The sequence below is a fragment of the Gracilinanus agilis genome, chromosome 2 (assembly GCF_016433145.1).
Source record: "Gracilinanus agilis isolate LMUSP501 chromosome 2, AgileGrace, whole genome shotgun sequence".
NCBI lineage: Eukaryota > Metazoa > Chordata > Mammalia > Didelphimorphia > Didelphidae > Gracilinanus > Gracilinanus agilis.
Window position 1 is genome coordinate 185,652,827 of NC_058131.1, and position 23,087 is coordinate 185,675,913.

The following is a 23,087-nucleotide window of genomic DNA, read 5'->3' on the forward strand; positions in this document are numbered from 1 at the left end:
CTCAAAGAGCGCTTAATGTTCTATTGTTCAGTCTGGAACTAAGGGTCCCTCTGGGAGTTTCTTGAAGACAAATTCCCCCGGGGACAAGAGTAAAAGGCGTACAGGCAGGATGGACTGTAGGATCTGCCATTAGGCTAGATGTGATGGGATTTAAGATTATGAAAAGATTAAAGCGTGATACGAATGGAAAGGTAAGAAGATCTTTTCACGCTTAGTATTTTATGGTGGCAAGATCTGAACTCGTCTTCCTGTCTCCAGTAAACTTTGCTGCACACACTAGGCGCTTAATAAATACGATCAGTTGCAGTGGATTCGTAAATAGCTATTGTCCATGGCCTTCTGGCAAAGACTGGAGGTTCCATCCCTAAAACCTACTCACTGAGGAACCCCTCGCCCCTCCTTCTCACGCCTCACGGGCGCTCTTCTGACCCAGCAGCCAATGGCGTGCTCAAAAAAGGGAGTTCTGAGGCTGATGGGAGAGCGCGCGTACTTCTGGCCAGCTGGGGCCACGGCAGAGGATTCTCCCTACTCGCCTCCCCTTCCCCGCTACAGGGGCGGTAACCTGCGCAAAGCTGGAATGAAGGCGGGTCGGGGTCTAGGCGGGCTCGGAGGCTGGGGGGCGGGACTCGCGCCTAGAAGTCCTGGATCCCGCCTGAGTAGTGTTGGTGTCCTTACCGGGATGGCTGCAGCTCTGGGAAGGCGTTGAGGATGCACGCGGGATACCTAGCGCTCTGCGCTCTGCTGCTGGCCGCGGAGCAGGGCGCGCGTGAGTCGGGGAGCTGGGAGAGCCTAGTTACTAACCGCGGGGCTCGTAGTCCAGCTCTTAACCTCCCCTTCCCCCATTGCGACAGCTTCCTCCTGTTCGTGTTATATCTAACATGCTTGCAGGCAGCCTCCCACTGTCATGCATGAACCTTCGCATGCAAACTGCCTAATCTGGCCCCCTTCCCACGTAACCCCCACCCCTTTTTGTAGTTGCAAACTCGATCCCAACCTAGTTTTTAAAACGTCGTGAGTGCAGACTTCCCAGTCTCTTCAGGCTGCGGATCTGGCCCGCCTTTTTGTAAGAAATAACTACTCTCGCTTCCCCGCAGCCGTTTATTTTAACCCCTGCCCTCCCAACACAGTGGAACCAACCCATTCCAAGCCCGTCACCCCCTGCTTATTCTTGAAGTCTCCCAGTACTCTGTAAACAAGCAAATTTGGGAACCTAGAAGCAACCTCCTCTCTCCCAAAGCAAGTACCCACCCCCGACCCATTCTTTCTCCAAGTTACAAACTCATGCTCAGTATTATCACTAGGAAAACATGCTTGTGGATTATCTCTAGCAAAACATGCTTGTGGATTCCAGCTCTTAACTGCATCAGGCATCCCTGCCATGTTTATCGCCCACTGGCTGTTCCCGATTACGGTCATGCCTTCCACCCCCATCCTTCCCTGTACTGCTGCTGGATTGCTGGGCGCCGGGGTTAGCTGTTCACACTGAGAGAAAACTCATCTCCTTGGGAGAAGGATTAGAATGCACCGCTCTCCTTCCAGAATTCCCTCAGCAAAGAGAGAGCAAGCAAGCAGGGAGCACTGGGAAAAGGGGAGAGAGGAAAAATTAAATTTGGGACCAGAGTTAGTTCATTTGAAAGGATGATAGATCTGGAATGGATAGACCTTAGGGCAAGTCTTCCTAACCTTTTTTGTGTCCCCTTAGCAGCATGGTGAAGCTTATGGATTTCCTTTTCAGAAAAAAAAAAATTTACATGCATAAAATAAAATACACAGGATACCAGAAGAAACTAATTACACTGAAATGCAATTATCAGAATATTTTTTAAAACAAGTTCCCACACCCCAAATTAAGATCTTCCCAGAGGAAATAGGTTCACTGCTAAGGGTCCAGAGTAGAGAGGACTCTAAATAATGTGAGCAGAGAAAAGAAAATGACCATCAAGTTAGAAAGAAAACTCTCCTGATTGAAAAAGAAATTCAGGGTGAAAAAAATTGCCCAAGACCTGGAATGAAAATAGTCATAGCTTAGACTGACTTCCTGATGAAGGTCCTCTATCCCTAATTGACTGTTCTTTTCACTATAATACCTCATTATTAATTATTATTAATTAATTAAAGGAAGTATACACAGAGGCTAGCTGGAGCTCTGGCACATACGCATGGAAAGGCAATCTGAAGGAACTAATTTCCATCTCCTTTTTTTATTTTGTACTAGTTAGGAAAATAATAGGATTTACCTGACTAGATCCTTCTCTTTCTGGATCTCGAAACCACCTCTGAGATCCTCAGGCCCAACTCTTTCATTCAACAAATGAGGAAGATTTGAAAGAAGCAGGTAATTTCCTTGCCCAAGACCAAAAGGATGGGTCCACATAAAGAGAGAGGATTTGAAGTATGGAGAAAGGGAGACAAAGGAACCCACAGTGAGTAAAATCACTCTTCCCAGAGAAGTAGGAGACAGGTCATTAGCAGAGATACAGAGGTGGGGCCAGAGTTGGAGAGAAAAGAAGGTTCCAAAGGAGCAGCCCCTGTGGGGAGTGTGAGGGAGTCAAGCAGATGAATCAAATAAAATCAACAAGCACTTTCTAAGCTCTGACTTTATGCTGGATTTGAACTCAGTGTTGTAGCTTGTGGGAGATCTCTATGATATCAGTCAGAGGATCTCCTCTCCCTGGATTCCTATGACAACTTCTCCCTGCAGCATCCCATACCAATTCTGGACAATGCCGTACATTACTGGACCAGAGATGACTTCCCAAAAAAAAATGAGAATAAAGAGAAGGGAACTTGTCCACATAATTTAAATGTGTGTGAGTATAATTTCTTATCCTAGGCAGCTAGGTTAGAGTAAAGCAGACCTGGATTCAGATCCAACTTTAGACATTTACTATCAGTATAACCTTGAGCAAGTCACTTAAAAAAAAACAAAAACCTCCATTTGCCTCAGTTTCCTCAACTGTAAAATGGACACAATCATGGCACCTACCTCCTAGGGTTGTCATGAGACTCAAATGAGATAATATTTGTAAAGTGCTTCATTCAGTGTCTGGCCCAAGGTAGGTGCTATATAAATCAAACTGTCATTGTTATTGATATTATAATCCCACTTTACATTGTAGTTTAGTGAACTTGGAATCAAGAAAGTTGAATTCCAGTCCTGGCTCTGCTATCTTTTTGGCTGGGTGGCTTCCCTGGGAAAATCACTTTACCCTTTTGAGCCTCAGTTCCCTAACTTACAAAATGGGAGTGACATTAGTAACCTAGGAGAGTTGTTTTGGCTAACATACTTTATAAACTTTAATGTGTGCCATTATTAACAGCATAATGGTGCACCTCGTGGCTATTTTCCCACAACATGATGAAGAATCTTGTTCCCCTTTTTGTCAAAGAGGAAGCACCTTGGAGGAGAGTACCAGGACAGAAGTGCAACTTAACTTTTGTTCTATGATATCTAAAGATAAAACTCTTGAATTTTTATTCTTGGGAGGTGGAGGCAGGATGCCATCTAGGCTTTTCCAACATTTCTGAGACACTTCATTGTATCTGGGATACCCAGGCATGCTTTTGCTCTTTAGGGAAGGGAATATTAGATACTATTTTGTTCACCAGCTCTGGTATCTCTAATTCCTTAATCTTGGAAGGGAAAATTTGAGTTCCACAGAAAGATAGGGAATAATAAATTTAAGGTAGTGATTCATTGAGTACATTAAGGTCTTTTTATACTTGACTAGGCTAGGACTGTCATAAATTCTTGTGTTTCTTCAAGCCCTAAATATACACCCCACAGAAAGAAAAAAAGTGTTTAGGACAGGTGTCCTTTCCACACTGTAGGAGTTATGGGCATGGCACCCCATCGGTCTGGAAAATCCATGTAAAAAATGTATCTCTTCTTTCTTACCAGAGAAGTCTGTTCTTTTTCTTTTTCTTTTATTGTAAAATTTGGGTTAAGTATTTGGTCATAGACTATTTTATGCATTTCTGAGGTTTTTTTCTGTGTTATCTGATGGCTTTTGTGTGTCATTTGAGGCTTCCACAAGACTTCCAAAAAAATTCCCATTTAATTTCTTATAATCCACAATATATTGAAATCTCAGTGAGGAAAGTAGGGCTGTAGAAGGGATTCCTGTACATGGTTGGTGGGCATGTTGTGCTTTTTGCTTTTTAATTTACTTATTGAGTGATCTAATTCCCACTGGAGTAAATAATATTTGAGACATATTGAAGCTTGGAATCCTAGGCCCCTTTATTCCTTAACTCATCCTTTTTTCCCTCCTCTTCTTGTAGGTCTCTGCACAGTGGTTTATTACTTTCACACCGAGCAGTATCTATGGGCATGGCTCACTGTCTCTACACTCCTTCCTGGATGCTTGATTCAGGGCTTAAGCTACCTCTGGTTCCTAGCAGATGGCCATCAAGGCAGCTGTCATCTGGTGATTGTGCATCTCCTGCAGCTTGGCATATGGAAACGGTAAGGGCAGGCAGTATCCCTGTATCTTAGAATTCAAGTGACTGTATCCATTCATACATTCATTCATTCAACAGGCATTTCTTTAATACCTCCTTGTGCAAGGAACTATATTAGAAAGTGGACCTACAAAGAGAGATATAACCCAAAGTCAATCAATTAACCAATTAATAAGCATTTATCAAATGCCTATTATAGTAAATGCTAGGAATACAAGAATCAGAATGTAACAGTTCTTGTCCTAAGGAACTAACAGTGTATCAGAATTATGTACACACATTAATATACATAGCACCTACCTCCTGGGATTTTTGTGAGCATAAAATGAGATATTTGGAAAGCTCTTTGCAAACCTTAAAGTGTTATAAAAATGCTAGCTATTATTATGTATAAGTAACACTAGTGGTTGTGGGTGTCACTGTTGAGGAAACAGTTGTAGAGAGGCTTCTCTTCCTTACCCTCTTTGTGGGAAAGAACACCAGGAGATCAAGGATGTCTTCACTGTCCATCTCTTTAAAGGAAAAGGAAATAGGTCATCCTGGGACAATCACAGGAGGCTTAATAGGCTGGTCTTTTGCCTTGAAGATGATCATCCACTCAAGAGCCAGTGTGGCTTCAGAAATGGCCAAGGAATGGTCAATATTGGTGTTTGCTGCCTGACAGCTCCCAGAGAAATGCCAGGAGAGGACAGAGGTCCGAACTCAATATTTGTCTACTGGACCAAGACCTTTGATACTGTCAATTGTGAGAATTTGGGGAAGATCATGGAAAAATTGGGTCGTCTAGAGAAGTTTATCAGTATTGTACGCCAGCTCCATTATAGTGTGCTTGCACACATTCTGGAAAATGAACAATACTCTTGCAATGTCCCAGTCACCAGTGGAGTGACGCAAGGCTGGATGCTTCCTCTCATACTTTTAAGTCTGATGTTTTCAATGATGTTGTCAGAAGCCTGTGATGAGGACCAAAAGGCATCAAGATCAGCTACCTCATCAACGTTAAATTTAACATGAAAAGGCTTTAAGCCAAGACTGAAGTGGAGGGAGAATTGGTGCATGGCTTTCTGCTCATTGATGATTGTGCCTCTGAGATGGAGAAGCAACAAAGTATGGATCAATTTGCTACTGCTTCTGCTAACTTTGGTCTGACAATTAACACCAAGAAAACAGAATTTTTTTGCCAGCCATCCACACACCACCCACTCGTGGAAGCTTCCAGAAATTTTGAATTCTGTAGATAAGTTCACTTACCTTGGCAGTGTACTTTCCAGGGAGGTTCACAGAGATGATGAAGTTGACCCATGCATTGCCACATGCGCCTTAGTGTTTAGAAGACTCCAAAGGAAAGTATGGGAGAGAAGAGGAAGGCATGAAGGACAAATACCAACTTCCTTTGCTCCTAAAGATTTAATCAGCTAGATAGCTTAATGAATAGAGTACTAGGCAAAGAATCAGAAAGACCTGAGTTCAAATCCAACCTCAGACTCTTAAATGGTTGTGGGGCACTGGGCAAGTCACTTAACCCTGGTTGCCTCAGTTTCTTTATCTGTAAAATGATCTGGAAAAAGGAAAATGCAACCCACTCCAGAATCTCTGTCAAGAAAACCCCATATGGGGTTATGAAGAGTCAGACCCAAATGAAATGACTGAAGAGCAACAAGCATAGTTCTATAGCTGAGTTTTGATAGAATCTAAGGAATCTAGGAGTCCCTGCTCTCAGGGAGCTTATAGTACCAGGGAGGGAAAGGAAGGGAGATGATAATAAGGAGAGGGCAAGAAATACAAAGGAAAGACCTAAAGTGATTTAGGAATCTGAGTAAGGAAGGATCTCCTTTTTCGTGGAGGGACTGTTCTAAAAGCCCATAAGCTCCTTGGGATGATAATTTGATGTTTTCTTGCATGCATGCAGGTAGATGTGCTCCTAGAATGGAATACTGTGAACTAGCTAGAGAAGCCACATGTGTAAAGTAGATTTAGAAACTGAAGGCGTGAGATTGAAGCCTGCCTCTCTCACTTATTTCTGGGGTCAGGAAATCCCTTCTATTCTGAATCTTATCATCTAGATCTCCAGTCTGCCTTCAGCTAGGGGCTGATTAAGGTCTATAGGTTGTCTAAGAATTAGATGTTTTATGATTATTTTTTATATCTATATATTTTCCTATTTTAATTAATTAATTGGATGTATGTTGTATATATAATTAAATTTAATTTAAAAATATATTTTATATTTTATATTTTTCTAAGTTTATAATAATATATATCTATACATGTATCTATATATGTAGGTATCTATATGTACATGTAAGATTATATATTTGAATTTAAATTGTATTTTATTTATTCAAAATATAGTCATATAAATATATTCATGTGTAAATTATTTATTATATAATTTATATGATATATTTTATATATGTATATATAGTATATTTTAATATTGTATATGTGTATAAAACATAAATTATAAGTAATATAAAATTATAAGTAACAAAATATTCATATATAGAATATATAAATAAATATAATATATATTCAAATATATAATCTTATGTGTATGTATAAATATAATCATATGAAAGGTTATATTTGTGTGTTTATTTATAAGTATGTTATGTCTGCCACAGAAGTGCTGGGATTAAGATTAGAAATATANTGTATATATAGTATATTTTTAATATTGTATATGTGTATAAAACATATAAATTAGAAGTAATATAAAATTAGAAGTAACAAAATATTCATATATAGAATATATAAATAAATATAATATATATTCAAATATATAATCTTATGTGTATGTATAAATATAATCATATGAAAGGTTATATTTGTGTGTTTATTTATAAGTATGTTATGTCTGTCACAGAAGTGCTGGGATTAAGATTAGAAATATAGATTATAGCCCAAGAGAAGACAGGAAACAGGAGGATGCTTTTGTGTAGGTCCCCATAAATAACTCATAAAGCCTACATGTAAATAGTGCTGGGTTCAGATGAGGACTGCATGGGTGTTGGTTCATGCACAAATTAGGTAGCTCCCCAGGATTTATTAAAAGGACTTGTGAATACTTTGTAGCTGCATGACCCTGGGCATGTCACTTAACTCCCATTGCCTAGCCCCTACCCCTCTTCTGCCTTAGAATCAATACTGATTTTAAGGCAGGAAGTAAGGGTTTGGGGATGGGGAGCTTGTATACAGTGGAAAGAGCAACTGATTTGGATTCAGAGGGCAAGAATTCAAATTTATCTCTGTCACTCAATATCTATGTGGCCAGACAAATCACCTAACCTGGCTTGGATTCATGGCCTTATTTGTAAAATGAGGGTTTACTAAGGTAGCTTCTGAACTCCCTTTCAACTCTAAATCTGTGGTCCCATGATGACTCCTACTAGATGGAGATGAGACACTTTTCCTTTTTATTTTGTTCAGTCTTTTCAGTCATGTCCAACTCTTAGACCATATGAAAAATCACAGATTCAGATAACACATATATTGAACATATATATTAAATATAATCCTTTTTTCAGATTATTATAATAATAAAAACACTAAGAACATGCCTTGAAGATTCCCCTTCCTTGAGGTTTCTCTTCATGGACTTCTCTCCTGGAGTGCTCCTAACATAAAATAAAACATGACTTTCAGGAAGTCTGATCTGCTGAAAGAAAATACTAATTGACTATATGCTATTTCAGAGGTTCTTAACATTTTTTGAGTGTCCTGGACTTTTTTTTAACAGTCTGTTAAATTAATTGCAAGATGTATTAGTGAATAGAGAAATGACCTAGGAGTCAGGAAGACTTTAGTTCCAATGTTAGCAAGCCTCTAATCCATACTGGCTGTGAGAACATGGAACAAATCATTTAACCTCTCAGTGTCCTCCTTAGGCAACTCTATGAGACTATAAGTTACAGAGGAGATGCCAATCTGCTTCATTAGAGAAAGTGGAGATCTGGGAAACTTATAAAATCATGACAAAACAAAAAAAAGTGGAAAGAATTTTTACCATAATTCAATTTAAAATACTTAAAAACTTAAAAACATTTGTAAGCCTCATTTTAGTCCCTTGCTTAAGATCAAAGTGCTTCACTCTGCTGTAATAGATGGTTTCATAAACTGTTGTAGCAAAATTGAAAATCTAAAAATCATTGTCTGATGAAAAACCTTCTTTTATTAACTACTTTGATCCTTGATGTCAAAAGATAGTATTTTCTATTAATAATATAGAAATAGGTTTTGAACAATGATACATGTAAAACCCGATGGAATTGCTCGTTGGTTCCAGAAGGGGGATGGAAGGAGGGGAGGGAAAGAACATAAATCATGTAACCACGGAAAAATATTCAAAATTAATTAATTTAATTTAAATAAAATTTTTAAAGATACCATTTTCAGGCCTGTGTTTGAAAATCCTTTTGGCTTAATTGGACCTGCTATTACTTATACTCTACTACATTGCCTTTAAGAATTCAGAGCCACTCCCATACCATGAAAAAACAGTTGAGAGAAAGATGCTTGGAATCCTTGCTTTTGAGTAGCTTGCATTTAAATCAAGAGATTCAATATGTATGTGATGTCAGCCTAGAAGGAGACAGATAAGGCAGAGAGAATGATAATATACAATGATACATTATAAGGGCATCGTAAAAATCTAGTGTTAGGCAGGTCCAAAAAAAAAAAAAAGGGTTATGACGGATTAGAGGGCTCTCAAAAGCTCATCTTTGGTGGCACATAGACTAGTGACATCCATTCTAACCCCAAAGAACTTTGGTTTAACCCAAGATCATATTTAGCCCAAAGGGACACTAAGTAAATTGTTCCATTTGTTGAGTCAAACCAGGTTTTTGGATCCTATGTAAAATAGACCTAGATGTCCGCTAGGTACCATATCCCACATCAGCCCTAGATGTGAGTAGCCCCCAGAGGGTAGCACGCCTGCTCAGCATCCTATTAAGGTGTTCAGACTTCCACGCTCATATCTACAGTAAACTAAGTCCACTTTTCAGTGTATTTAACTTCATGTCATCCCATTGGTCTCAGGAAATCTATTATAAGATTTCTTTCATATGTAGTTAGGATCTACATGGCCATACTGTTGGTGTTTCTCTGGGGTAATTCAACAAATACTTGTGATTTAATTCAACAAATACTCGTTAAAATATCTTTCCTGGGCCTGGGCCAGGAACTGAGCATCTCATTGAAAAAACAATGTAGTCCTTTCCCTTAAAGAACTTACAACCTAGTATCACCCCATTCCAGAGACTGTTAATCTATTTTATGTCATGAACTCCTTCAGTAGTGTGTGGTGAAAACCTAAGGATAGTGCAACCTAAAGTAAGGTGAAAATCCTTCTCAGGATGATGCTCTAAGTAAATGAAGAAAATGCTAAATTTCATTTAGCAGATAACAAAAGTAAGAATGTATCTTTTCCCATCCAAGTTCATGAATCCCCTAAAATTTATCTGTTTACCCCAGATTAAGAATATTTGTTCTGGGGGACAGCTGGGTAGCTCAGTGGATTGAAAGCCAGGCCTAGAGACAGGAGGTCCTAGGTTCAAATCCGGCCTTAGATACTTCCCAGGTGTGTTATCCTGGGCAAGTCACTTGACCCCCATTGCCCACCCTTATCACTCTTCCACCAAGGAGCCAATACACAGAAGTTAAGGGTTTAAAAAAAAAAAAGATGCTAGAAGAATATTTGTTCTATTCTATGATAATAGGGGGATATAAAACTACAGATGATAATGCTTATTATATAATCTTTATTTTTTATTATATAAACATATAAATGACATTAGCATACAATTATATTGTCTAAACTTATATAATATCATTTTAAGCTTTTTAAAATGTTTCTTCCCTTCATGCCTCTTATGAAATTTTCATGGAAGCAGAACCCACCACCTCCTGAAGCAACACATTACAGTTTTGAGAAATGCCTATAGAAAGGAAATGTATCCTTTATATCAAGCCTAAATTTGCCTTAGCAACTTCCACTCACCATACCTAATTGTGTCCTCTATGGCCAAATAGAAACCTTCCTTTTCCATATGATAGATGTTAAAATAATTGTGTCTTTACATTCCTCTCTTCTCTGGGCTAACAATCTTTAGTTCCCTCCTCTGACCCTTGGGTCCCTCCAAGTTCTCTGACCGTCCCAGTCACCTTCCCCCTCTCCGTAGGGACCTCCAGTTCATCAGTATCCTCCCTAGAAGTTGATGCTCAGCATGAAACACAGATGGGACCTGACTTCAACATTCTAGATATTATGTGTCTATTTGGACTACCATGGCACACTGTTGCTAGGATTGACCAGCAACCCTTAGTATTTTTAGTCTCTTTAATAATGATAGCATGCCCCAAAGAGATAAAAAAAAATGGGAAAGGATCTGCTTGTACAAAAATATTTTATTTGCTCTTTTATTGGTGGCAAAGAATTGGAAATTGAAGGGTTAGCCCTCAATTGGGGAATGGCTGAACAAATTTGGCATATGATGGTGATAGAATACAATTGTGCTTTAAGAAATGATGAACAGGACAATTCTGAGGGTCTTAAGACAAAGAATAATATCCACATCAGGAGAAAGAACTGTTAGAATCAGAATGCAGGTGAAAGCATATAATTTTTCAGTTGTTTACATTACATGGGTTCATGTTCTGGGGTTTTAGTTTTATAAGATTACTCACAAAAATGAACAATATGGAAACATGTTTTACATGATAATACATGTATAACCCAGAATGAATTGCCTGCCAGCTCTAGGACAGGGAAGGGGGAAGGGAAGGAGGGAGATGATTTGGATCATATAACTTAGGAACACTTGGGCAGAATTTGTTATTACATGTAATTGGGAAAAATAAATAAGACTAGAAAAACAAGAGAAAAAAAATGACCAGATGGCTTTATTCTGCTCAGGCACTGGGACACCTTCTTGATAACTATGACAAAGGAAGAGGAGTCTTCTGATGTGAGGAAAGTGCTACTGCACCAAGGAGATCTCTTTGTGCTTCGGCTGCTTGAAGCTCTGCTCCAAATAGGGCCCCATCTCATGCTGCAAGCATACGCTTTCATATCAGCTGATTTACAAGATCCTGTTCCAGGTAAGAAGGGACTGTGAAGCATGAATTAAGCCATTTCTCCCTGGGAGCCCAGAATATTTGCCTTTTTCAGATGTTATAGTGACTATCCCTAGAATTAAACTTACTTCACTCTGTGACAGTTCATTAGGAGTTCTTCCATTTCATCATTTTTATGGCACAGTAATATTCTACTATTTTCATAGGCTATGATTTGCTTAGCTATTCTCCAGTAGGACAATATCCCCTTGGTTTCCAATTTTCCAACATGAAAAGGACTCTATAAATAAAGTCTCTCTCTCTCTCTCTTTCTTGCTCTCTCTCTCTCACTCTCTCTCTCTCTCTCTCTCCCCCCCCCTTCTCTGATTTCTTTCAGATATAGGCCTTGTAGTGGTATAGCTGAGCCAAGGGGATGCCCATTTTAGCAACTTTTGGGGCATACTTCTAGACTATTTTTCAGAGTAACAGGACCAATTCACTGTTCTGCCAACAGAGAACCAATGTGCCTGGTTTTCCACAGATCCTCCAACAATAGTCATTTTCCTTTTTTTTTTTTTAACTTTACCAGTCTAATAAGTAAGAAGAAGAACTCCAAAACAACTTTACTTCTCATTTCTCTAGTTATTAATGGTTTATAACATTTTTATGATTGTTGATAACTTGAATTTCTTCCTTCAAACACTGTTTATATCCTTTAACATTTACTTATTAGAGATTAAGTCTTTGTTGTATAAATTTGGATCTGTTCTTTATATATCTTGGAAATAGAACCTTTATAAGAGAAACTATTTATTTTGTATATATTACAAATCAACTTTTATGTGTATAGGTTGTTTCCCTCAATAGAATATAAGTTGCAAGGAATGTCTCATTTTTGTCAATGTATCCCTAGAGCCTAGAATTCCTAGAATGATACAAGCTTTATAAATACTTGTCATTTGATTATATAACTGAATCTCTGTTTACTCATCTGCAAAATGAGAATGTATCCCATAGCTACTTAGCAAAATAGTACTGAGAAGCATTTTGTGCAACATGAGCTGTTAATGTTATTAATTAGGATATAAATAGGGAACACTATTTGTGAAGCTCTGCTTCTGTAGAAAAGCTTACTATGCCCCCCAAAAAAGAAATTAGAATTGAAATCTATTTTCACTTTGATTTATTTGAGGTTGTTTCTTTCAAAACACACAGAAAGGGAGAGATTAATACAAGCAAAATGAGCTATAGGTATCTAAAGCGAATCCAAAAAAATGTCTTGTTTTGTTTTTTTTTTTTAAACTCTTGCCTTCCATCTTAAAATCAATACTGTGTATTGGTTCCAAGGCAAAAGAGTAATAAGGGCTGGGCAATGGGTATTAAGTGACTTGCCCAGGGTCACACAGTGAGGAAGTGTCTGAGGCCAGATTTAAACCCAGGACTTCCCATCTCTAGGACCGACTCTCAATCCACTGAGCCACCCAGATATCCTCACTGAGCATATGTTTATAGGGAGAAGAAGGAAACTAGGTTCAGACTGTTTTAAACAAAACAAGCTATGGATTCCTAGTGCTGGTCTTTTAAAAAAGATTATGTAAAAGTATTTGATGGAGAAACAAATTTAATTACTATGTTCTTAAATACTTATGGGCTAAACTTTCCTATAAAATGGAAGAAATTTGCAAAATGAAGTAGAACACAAAGCATACAAAATGATTCTGTTCTATATTTTTTCTACCTCTTTCTAGGTGTGAGTGCAGTCCTGTCCTGGTTATCTCTGTCCTTGTCTCTGGTCTCTTATGCTCGCATCATGTGCCTGATAAAGCCAGGACATCTGTCCATGCCATGCACTGCCCTCCTGTGCCAGCTCCTGTGGAGGTTGGCTATGCTGGGAACAAGGATCATAACACTGGTTCTGTTTTCCCAAGCCTACCACTGTTGGGTCTTGGTTGTTGGAGGTGAGCTGAGATTCCCTTTCCTACAAATGCTTTCGACATGTGTTATGGCTTATCCAACTATAGTTTGAATTTGAATTTGTGTGTAGGACTTGTGAAAAAGTGCCATGTTTTCCTTAGCGGAGGAAATCCTTTTTCTTTGGTTAGAAAATTAACTGAGGCAAGGGGCTTCCCTAATCAAACCATGCACACATGGGCCAGCAGATCATGGGTGACAAGTCATTATCTAGGTGCCGGGTATTAGGATGTAGATTTTAGCCAGACTATAGAAACGGACCTTAATGGCCTCACAGAAAGAGATTGGAAACATGTGACGCTACCATTCTCTGCAGAGTGCAGTGGGGCCCGACTCACAGCTCCTCACACTTTTCAGTCTTCATATTCCCACTCCACATCTGACTTGTGTTCTGCTCCCTAGAGATAAATGGGTCAGTGGAATATGAAGCAGCAGATTTGGGAGCTGCTGCAGGCATTCTAACAAGTGGCAAAACCATTACAGAATCAATATTTGTTGGGCGGCACAGTGGAGAGACTACCAGACCTAAAGTGAGGAAAACCTGCATTTAAATCTGGTACCAAACAGCCACTGGCCATGAGATCCTGGGCAAATCATCTAACTTCTGTCTGGATCAGTTTCTTCATGTAAAATGAGTTTAATAATATTACCTCCCTCTAGGATTTTTGTGAGAATCTCAGCAGATAATATTTATAAAGTATCTTATAACTCTTAAAAACCATTACACAAATGCTAGCTATTATTTTTAATATTACTATATTTGGCTCATTCATTTTCTATGTTTCCTATCCCTTCTGAGTTCCACATCTCTCCTCTGGCTCTATTGGTACAATAGTCTTTCACTGTTTGTCAGAGCTCTGACCTCTGCTCTTTTCTTTTCCTGATTCTTCCACCTTTTCCCCCACTTTCTTGGGTTGAATTCCTTGTTCTGGAATTTTTTTTTTACAGGTGCCCATTGGTTAGTGATGACCTTCTGGCTTGTTGCTCAACAGAGTGACATCATTGACAGTACGTGTTGTTGGAGGCTGTTCAATCTGCTTGTGGGAGCTGTGTATGTCTTCTGCTACATCAATTTCTGGGACAGCCCTTCCAGAAATAGAATGACCACATTTTATATAGTAAGTGATGCTTTTTCTTCAAATGAATTTATTTCAATAAATTTTCGTTAAGCCCCTACTATGTGCAGTGAATGTGTTAGATATTGGAGATATGAAGTAAAAAATGAACAGTCTCTGCCTATAAGGAGTTACATTCAATTGAGGCATGTTGGAGGTAAGGAAGAGAAAAGAAAATACAAAAGAAAAAAAGGAAGAGAAAAGAAAATACAAAAATAAGAAAAGTCAATATAAACTATATATAAAATAAAAGAGTGAATAATTCTTTTTTAAAAGGATAGAGAAACTTAAGGTAGAAAATTTTAAAAACAAAAATAAAACCTTCTGATTGATAAAAGACAGAGACAACAATTCCTTGGCTCCAGGTGCTTCATTCTTCTTCTCCTTTATGGTAGTGCAGTAGGAGAGCAGGGTGTAGGTAAGGAAATTGTGGAACAAAGTAGACATTTCACTGGCATGTCCTTAAGCCAAGATTTGCTACAGAAGTTGGCTATGGAAAGGAAGCCATACACAAAAGAAGAAAGGATTCCTTAGCTGAATTTCTAAGCTAGAGCTGAGGGCTAAGTCAGGGGGAAAGGAAGAGGTTTCTCTAACACCACATTCATCAAATGAGTTAAAATGTGGAAGAAAAGAAAGGACTGATAATGATTATAGACCCTAATTGGAGAGGAAAGGGAGCAGTATTTATTTTAGCATTCTGTTCCAACTTTTAAAAACTTGACTTGAATTGTAACCTTTAAATTTGTGATTACTGTGTAGTTATTTTAATTTTTAAAAGTCATATTTTTATATTAAAAGCTGGACGTTATGTTATTCAGATTGTAGTTTTGCAGATGATGGGCTGAGGATCAGGAAGAAAGCTCAAGTAGAGAAACATCCTCTGGGAAATCATCCATCTTTCTGCCAAGATAGTATTGACTCTAGGACCTACCACCACCTGGTGGTGCCATTCCTAAATCACAGGAGCATTTCTTATGTGATTAGAGGTCTTGAGAGTGAAACTGAAAATCAGGCATAAGAAGCAGGTCTCTGGGAAACAACTGGATGTTGCAATTTCTTGTCACTGAGATACAGATGTTTTAGTGAGCCAGACAGTGCCAGGAAGCACTCTGTGTGCCAAGGACTGAGAGTCAGTTTTAAACATCTGTTTAGCCTCCTAGGTACCAGGCTAAGTGCTAGGGAAATAGAGACTGGCAAAAGCTCCCAAGAAGCTGTCTGTCTAATGAGGCAGATAACATGCAAACAACTATATACAAACAGAGGATATGGTATCATGAAAAGAGCCCTGGATTTAGCACTAGAAACTCTGGATTCAAATCCCTGTTCTGCCACTTACTACCCATTGTCATCTTGGAGGAAACATTTATCCTAAACCTGTTTCTTCATTTGTAAAATGAGGTGGTTGGTCGATAATTACTGTATATTGCTAATGGAGCTTGCCACTCATCTCTTGCCAGAAAAGTAATGGATTCAGAATGCGCATACATTTTGAACATAACAATATAGAAGTCTGTTTTGCTTGACTATGTGTATATGTTACATGGATTTTTCTTTTCAATTGGGGAAAAGAAGGAAAGATGAAGGGGGAGAGAAAGACCAGGACTAGGATTAAAAAATGAGAAGAGAGCAGAATAAAGCCTAAAACAAATTACAGACAAACAAGATAAGTTTTAAAATTTACATGTTGAATTTATTATATAGTTTTCAATATATTATGTATGGATATGCTATATTTTATAATATATATTATATAGATCTATAATTGATAAATATAATAACATATATTTTAAAATATTTTTTCTTCTATTTGGTATCTCTGAAAATCTCTTCCCATTCTATAGTATGTATAGAAATGTTTGTTTTATTCGGTGATTATACATGTTTAGAATTTATAAAAGAACAAGGAAAGAAAATAAGGGGGGTATGAATGAGATATTCTCTAAGGCCCTATTCCAGTTTATATCTATGTTCTTACCCCTTTGACCTTGGGCAAATCACCTTATCAATTTGGACTTCTATTTCTCCCCATTTCTACAATAAGCTGGGCCAGAGGAAGGAGACTGAACTGAGTAACCACCTTGGGCCTTTCCAGCTGTTTACGTGCTGCCAGCTGTGGATACCTATGTGTAAAGAATTCCCAACACCCAAACCTAGCCCTGTCTTCTGAGAATTCTTTTTTGGGTGAGGAGGATGCATGGTTGCTGGGGCCTGAGCCAGAAGAAATATCTTGACTCTCTTTTTTTCTCACAGATAATGCTGATGGAAAATATAATCCTTTTGCTATTGGCCACAGATTTCCTGCAGGGAGCATCATGGGGCACTGTGTGGATGACAGCAGGCATTATGTCTGGATTCATTATTGGTAAGAATTACTGTCACTTTCCCAACACCACAGCTTCTGTTTCCTTCAATGAATTTCAAGAGGACACTATTAAGTGGAGGATATAGAAAGGGAGCAATTTTTGCCATATCCTGAAAGAACCTAAGATGGGAGCAGTTACCTAGGGCCATGAGGTCCCATCCGGAAATAGGCATGTGGGAGATATCCCTTATCCTTTCCCTTTCCCATATCCCTGTGATCCCAAAAGGAATCATAGGAATATCAGATAACATAGACTTAGAGTGGGAAAAAAACTTGGAAGCCATCAGTTCAACTCTTTCATTAAAGAGATGAAGAAATTGAAGCCCAGAGAGTTTGTGCTCAAGAGTATGTAACTAATAAGTGTCAGGACTCTAATCCAGGTTCCTCAAGATTATTTATCCCAACCCCCATATTTTATAGGAGGGGAGATGAAGGCCTATAAAGTGCCCAAGGGCACATCATGGCAGAGCTGGGAAAGAAACCCACACCTTCTTAGTCTTAACTCCAAATTCTTTACACTTTCTACCATTCATTCAACCACAAACACAAAATGACTACTATGTGCCAGATATTAGGATGCAAAGGCAAAAAGGAAAGAGTCTCTGTCCTCAAGGAGCTCACATGCCATTGGAGGGAGTTAGACCACAGGAATATAGATAATGTCAATGTAAAATAGAGAGACATCATGGTATGATGGATAGGGTTTAGAATCAGGAATTATCTGAGTTGAAATCTGGCCTTTAGACACTTAAAATTGTGTGACACTTAGGCCTAGGCAAATCATTTAACCTCTCTGGGCCTCAGTTTCCTTATCTTCACGAGGGGACTAGATTTGATGTCCTCTAAAATCCTTTCTGGCTCTAAATACAAAATCTTACAACTGTAGATGCAGAGGAATGTATTTGGGTCAGGAAGAGAGGGAACTGTGGTATGTAAAAATTCAGTTGTTCATGTGCAAATTTTTCAACGAAATCGTTTTCTAGAGTAGATGAGTAGGAGGTTTTGGTTTCCCGACAAGATTACAGAGCTGCCATTAGGGAACCAGAAAAGAGCATCTTATGAGGAGGGCTTGGAAACAGATATAAGAAGGACCAGTCCAAGAGGTAGGCCATTAGTAAAGGTTCAGAGATCAAAGAAGACAGATATCTGCTTCACCAGTTGTCATTCCTGGATGGCAGCTCAGTGTGACTTTCTCTTCCCACTCCTCTGAAGGAACTGTGTGTCCTGGTAGCTGGACCAGATTTGGCCCAGATCAGCGAGAAAGCAAAACAGCTTTGAGCTAAGGTTCAAAAAATGAGCATGGTCTACTTCTTAATTTGCTTGGTTCAATGTCATGGAATTGTGTTGTGCTGGGATTGCCCAGTTCATAAATGCCTCAGCTACAAACTCAGAGATGAAAGGAACCTAGGGGAGCAGAGAGTCTTTTTTTCTGATCTGGAGAGGACTAGATAGTCCTAGAGATCTCTTCTCACTCTAAAATATTGTGATTCTGTAAATCCGCCCCTTAATAAGAATCTCAGTGATGGTGTACCCAACAAGTTTTGGCCTGAAAACCTCCAATAAGGGGAAGGAATATAGATGGCCTCTTGGTTTGGGGGGAGGCTCTCCAGAAGTTAGTGAGAGCCCTTCACACCTTATACCTTGGGTAAAAAGGAAGAAGTCTCTAGGTGGATATTGGGCCTGATTCCTCCTTTTTTCCAACTATTAGAGGGATCACCTTTGGCTCTCTGGACTATTAAAACCCAGGGAGAGATTCCTCTGCATGCCTTCCCTAATTGAGAAGAGCAGGAAGATGGGGAAAAAGAGCAAGATCTGATTTTCTGCCTTCCCTTCTCAAGTCTACTACCTAGACCATGTATTGTAAGGACTTTTGCAGATTCACAGAATGTCAGAGTCAAAAGGGAATTTAGAAGCATTCTTTTCTGATCCCTACCTGAACAAGATTCCCTCCCTCAATATATTTTGTTTTAAGAGTTCTAGTGAGAAGCTTTTTCCTTACTTCACATCAAAATCTGCATCTGTGACTTCTTCCCTTTGGTCCTCATTGGTCCTCTTGGGACCCAGCAAAACAAGGCAAATCCCTTTTCTTCATAACAACCTTTCAGACACTTGAAGATAGCTTTCCTGTCCCACATGCCCACCCAAGTCTTTTTTTTTCTCTAGGCTAAACATCCCCATTTCCTTTAGCCAGTTCTCATTGACAATCTCAAGGCCTTTCCCATGATGGTGAAGTGTCTGTCTGCCATTTTCCTGCCAGATCTCCTAACTCCAGTTTTCTAATAGATTATATATCTCAGGTAGTGAAGAAATGACTTTGTATATGTAAAATACACACTTTGGTGTGCAAATGGCTGTCCAAGGGCAAACTGTTCAACTTCTCGGTGCCTCAGGCTATTATTAAATAAATTAAATATGTTATTTAAGACTATATAAGTTGTAGATCTGTTATTTATCTGGTTTCTGAAGAAATCTACAAACCATTAAAATCATAGCTCTAGCCCAAAATATATCATAATAATAGCACTTTAAGGTTTGTAACATGCTTTACATATTTTTCTAATTTGATCTTCCCATTCAGAAAGATAGATGCTATTATTATCCCCATTTATAGGTGAGGAAACTGAGGCTGACAGAATTCAATGGCTTGTGCAAGTTAAATAAATATCTGAGGCAAGATATGAACTCATCTTCCTAACTCCAGGGCAAGCATTTTATGACTGTATGTAAGTGATATGTGTGTATTACCATATAAACATCTAAATAATATACATACATACATGCACATATATTTGTATAGGATCATTGGAGCTGGAAGGGACCTTAATGTTCTAGTGCAATTCCTTCATTTTTAAAGATAAGGAAAATGAGACTCAGAGATCTTAAGTGAATTGTCCCAGGTTACGTAGGACCTGTCTGTGCTCCAGTTAGCTGTGTATCTTGGGCATGTTCCTTCATTTTCCCAGTCTCCGGTGCCCAGCTCAGGAGATCTCTAGAGTTTCTTACACTCTTTACATTTCAGATTCACCAGCTCCTCCATGTTATTTCCCCAAGTCTCATACGACTTATAATGGTAAACTTAAGATGAGGAATTCCAACTAGTTCAACAGGAAGCTTAAATCAGTGTGGGAGGGTGACAGGAAAATATTCTGTTAAAGAAATTATTGCCATAGTCAAAACATCTGACAAAAATAAATTGAGCTGACGAAAAGTGATTAAGATGTTTTTGTTCAGCGGAAGTATTGTTTTGGTTGTGGAAATTCCATGTCCTGGAGAGCTCCTGAGGAGCTGTTTTGTAGAGATTCCGTTGTTCCTTGGAATGCACCAACCAGTGTATTTGTGAGCTTCTAACTCATCATTCTATATGAAATTGTGATTCCTAAGAACCTGTATATACACACACATACTCATTCACTCACTCATGGTTTTCTTCTATTAGTACAGTTTTTTAACTGGAGCTACCCTCAAAGAATTCATCCCAGAATCAATAGCCCTAAGACACTGTTATTTTTTAAAATGTTGGAAACTCTTCTAATTTAATGCTAAGCATTTCTTTAGGAGCAGATTAAAAATTAAGTGCTCAGACAACCAGACAAGTCCAATTCAGTCCAATTCATTTTAGTTCAAAAAGATTTTATTTGTTACTTAATGCATGCAAGGCACTATGCTAGCACAATGGTTGGAGTATTAGACTTGTAGTCTGAAAGACATGGATTCAAATCCTTCTTCCTCACTTACTAGCTGCATAACTGATCTAAGGCAGATTATTTAGCCTCTCTTAGTCTCAATTCTCTCCTCTTTTAAATGGAGGTAAAAGACTACTTGCCTCACAGAATTGTTACAAAGATCAAAGGGAAATGTATGTAAAACAATGGCCAACCTTAAATTGATAGAAATGTTAGCCAATCTAGGCATTGGAGATGCCAAAACAAAAACAAAATAATCCTTGCCTTCAAGGCATTGATATTCTGCTTGAGGAGGATAATATGACATGGCAGTGTGGTCCAGGGAAAATGTGCTAGAACAGGAATCGGATTCTCTGTCTGCCTCTCATTACCCTGACATTGGAGAAGTCAAAATCTGGATGGATCTTGGTTTCTTCATTGCAAAAATGAGTGATCTTGTTGACCAGAGCAAAGAATCTTATAGAATGAAAGTTGGAAGGGAATTTCAAGGTTGAGCAGCCCACTTCTCCCTCTTTTTTTTACCAGTGAGTGAGCCAGAGGCCCAGAGAAGCACTTGCCAAAGTCACACAAGTGTCAGAGGTAGATTCAAACCCAAAGTCCTCCCATTCCAAGTTCTTCTGCATTTTTTTACTAAAACATGTGACCTCCCAGAGGTGACCTATAATGTCCTTTTCCTTTCTTAAATGATTCACCACACAAAGATAAGTCAATAGAAGGACAGTTGAGGAGACAATAAACATTAATACCTGGGAGAATCCTCTGGTCTGAAGGACCCCCAAAAGTCCTCTTTTGATCGTTGTGTTGAAATTCTACAAAAAGTACCTTACCTATGAGATGATGTATTGTATTAGGAAGATTCAGGACTTCTGCTAAATAATCTCATGTTCTTTTGGTCTTTTTCAGGCTGTGCCTCTCTGGTAATTTATTATAGCCTGCTACACCCCAAATCCACTGAAATATGGCAGGGTTTTATAAGGAAGTTCTGTGGCTCTGTAGGCAGTGATAAAACAGAAAAAGAAACTTCTTCCTTTCAGTGTACAAAACCAGTTGAGGAAAAGTCAGAAAGTCTAGGCTTGTACCCAGTGGAAGACTCCAAAGCTTCATATCAGGGGAATTCCCTTAGCATGGATTGGGGAGCATCTGCCGGGAGCCAGGCTGTAAGGGAGAAGGCCACTGCCAAATGGCACCACCATTGGCTGCTAGTGAAGCTGGCCTTAAAAACTGGAAATGTGTCCAAGATCAATGCAGCTTTTGGCAATGGTGGCCTAGACTGTTTTTGCCCACCCATCTACATAACATCGAAATGCTTTGGCCCCCAAATGAAACTTTCATTTTCAAAGAAAGAATTCCCTTTACCTCAGAGACACTGTGGGCCACCATGTCAGACTTCCTGGCAGAAAAATTCTCAGGCCGAAGACATCCCAGAAACTAAAGAGGACCCTTTGGAAACATCAAGTTTTATCACTCTCTCGAGTAATCAGCACATCCATGCACCAACCCATAAAACGTGGTCTGTGGCTGTACTAGAAGGATCTTTTGTTTCTCCCAAGGAAAAGGGATCCGCCATTTTGCAAGATGATTTCTCATTGAGTAAATGTGGCCCTCAGGAAGAAGTTTGTAGAAATCAAAGCACCGTGCCCCGGAGGCAGGGGAAGAGCCTCTCAGAAAGTCCCCCTGGACAAGTAGGAGGAGCAGGGAGAAGACAGGAGAACTCCACGTTCTACTTCAGTGCCACCATGGAGGGGGCTACACCCTCTCACCACAAGGCGAGGACGGCTCTGCCAGTGACCTGCGGGAAAGTGGAAATAGAAAAAGATCAGCAAACCAAGTCTGACCCTAATCACTTGGTACCAAAACCATTTCCTGTAAGTGTCGCAAACATCAGCCCAATATTAGGCATGAGCACAGCCCATCGCTTAGGGCATAGCACGGGTCTTTATAATGGCAGTCAGTGTAGTCTACCAGGGGTGCCTTCTGCAGGCTCGAGGAGACCTCCGGAGCTCTGGACAGCTCCAGGGAACCGCTTCCTGTCTGTTGGGACTTGGGTGTCTATGATCAGGAGCAAACTGAGGCCTTCAGGGGAGCCCTACTGCACATCAACCCCCAAATCAGAACCCAGAAAAGACGGTGACAGTCTGAGGGAAAGGTTAAGGCAGGAACCGAACCTTTTTTCTGATCAAAGGTTCGGAAACCCCTACTTCGTGTCCCTGGGATGCTCAAAGAAACAGGAGAAGGCTTCCACTATGTTGGATGGGTCCTCTGGGAAAAATTATGGAAGGATGTGGAAAATGAAGCAAGAAAGTACTGATGAGTTTTGATGTATGCTACTACAAATTGAAGTGAGTGATGACCATGATTGAAGGAGACTAGAGACTGACAGATAATTAAAATACAATACATGTATCAATAGCAGTATTAGAAATTGTATTTTAACCT

General features: G+C 39.2%; 1 protein-coding gene across 1 annotated transcript; it reads left to right on the top strand.

Moving 5' to 3' along the window:
- Nucleotides 1-708: 708 nt before the first annotated feature.
- XKR5 (XK related 5) lies at nt 709-22,969 on the top strand. Its single transcript, XM_044659557.1, has 7 exons — nt 709-766; nt 4,285-4,468; nt 11,381-11,565; nt 13,269-13,478; nt 14,440-14,609; nt 16,857-16,968; nt 21,555-22,969. The coding sequence occupies exons 1-7, from the start codon at nt 709-711 to the stop codon at nt 22,967-22,969; spliced, it is 2,334 nt and encodes a 777-aa protein (XP_044515492.1).
- The last annotated feature ends 118 nt before the right edge of the window (nt 22,970-23,087 follow it).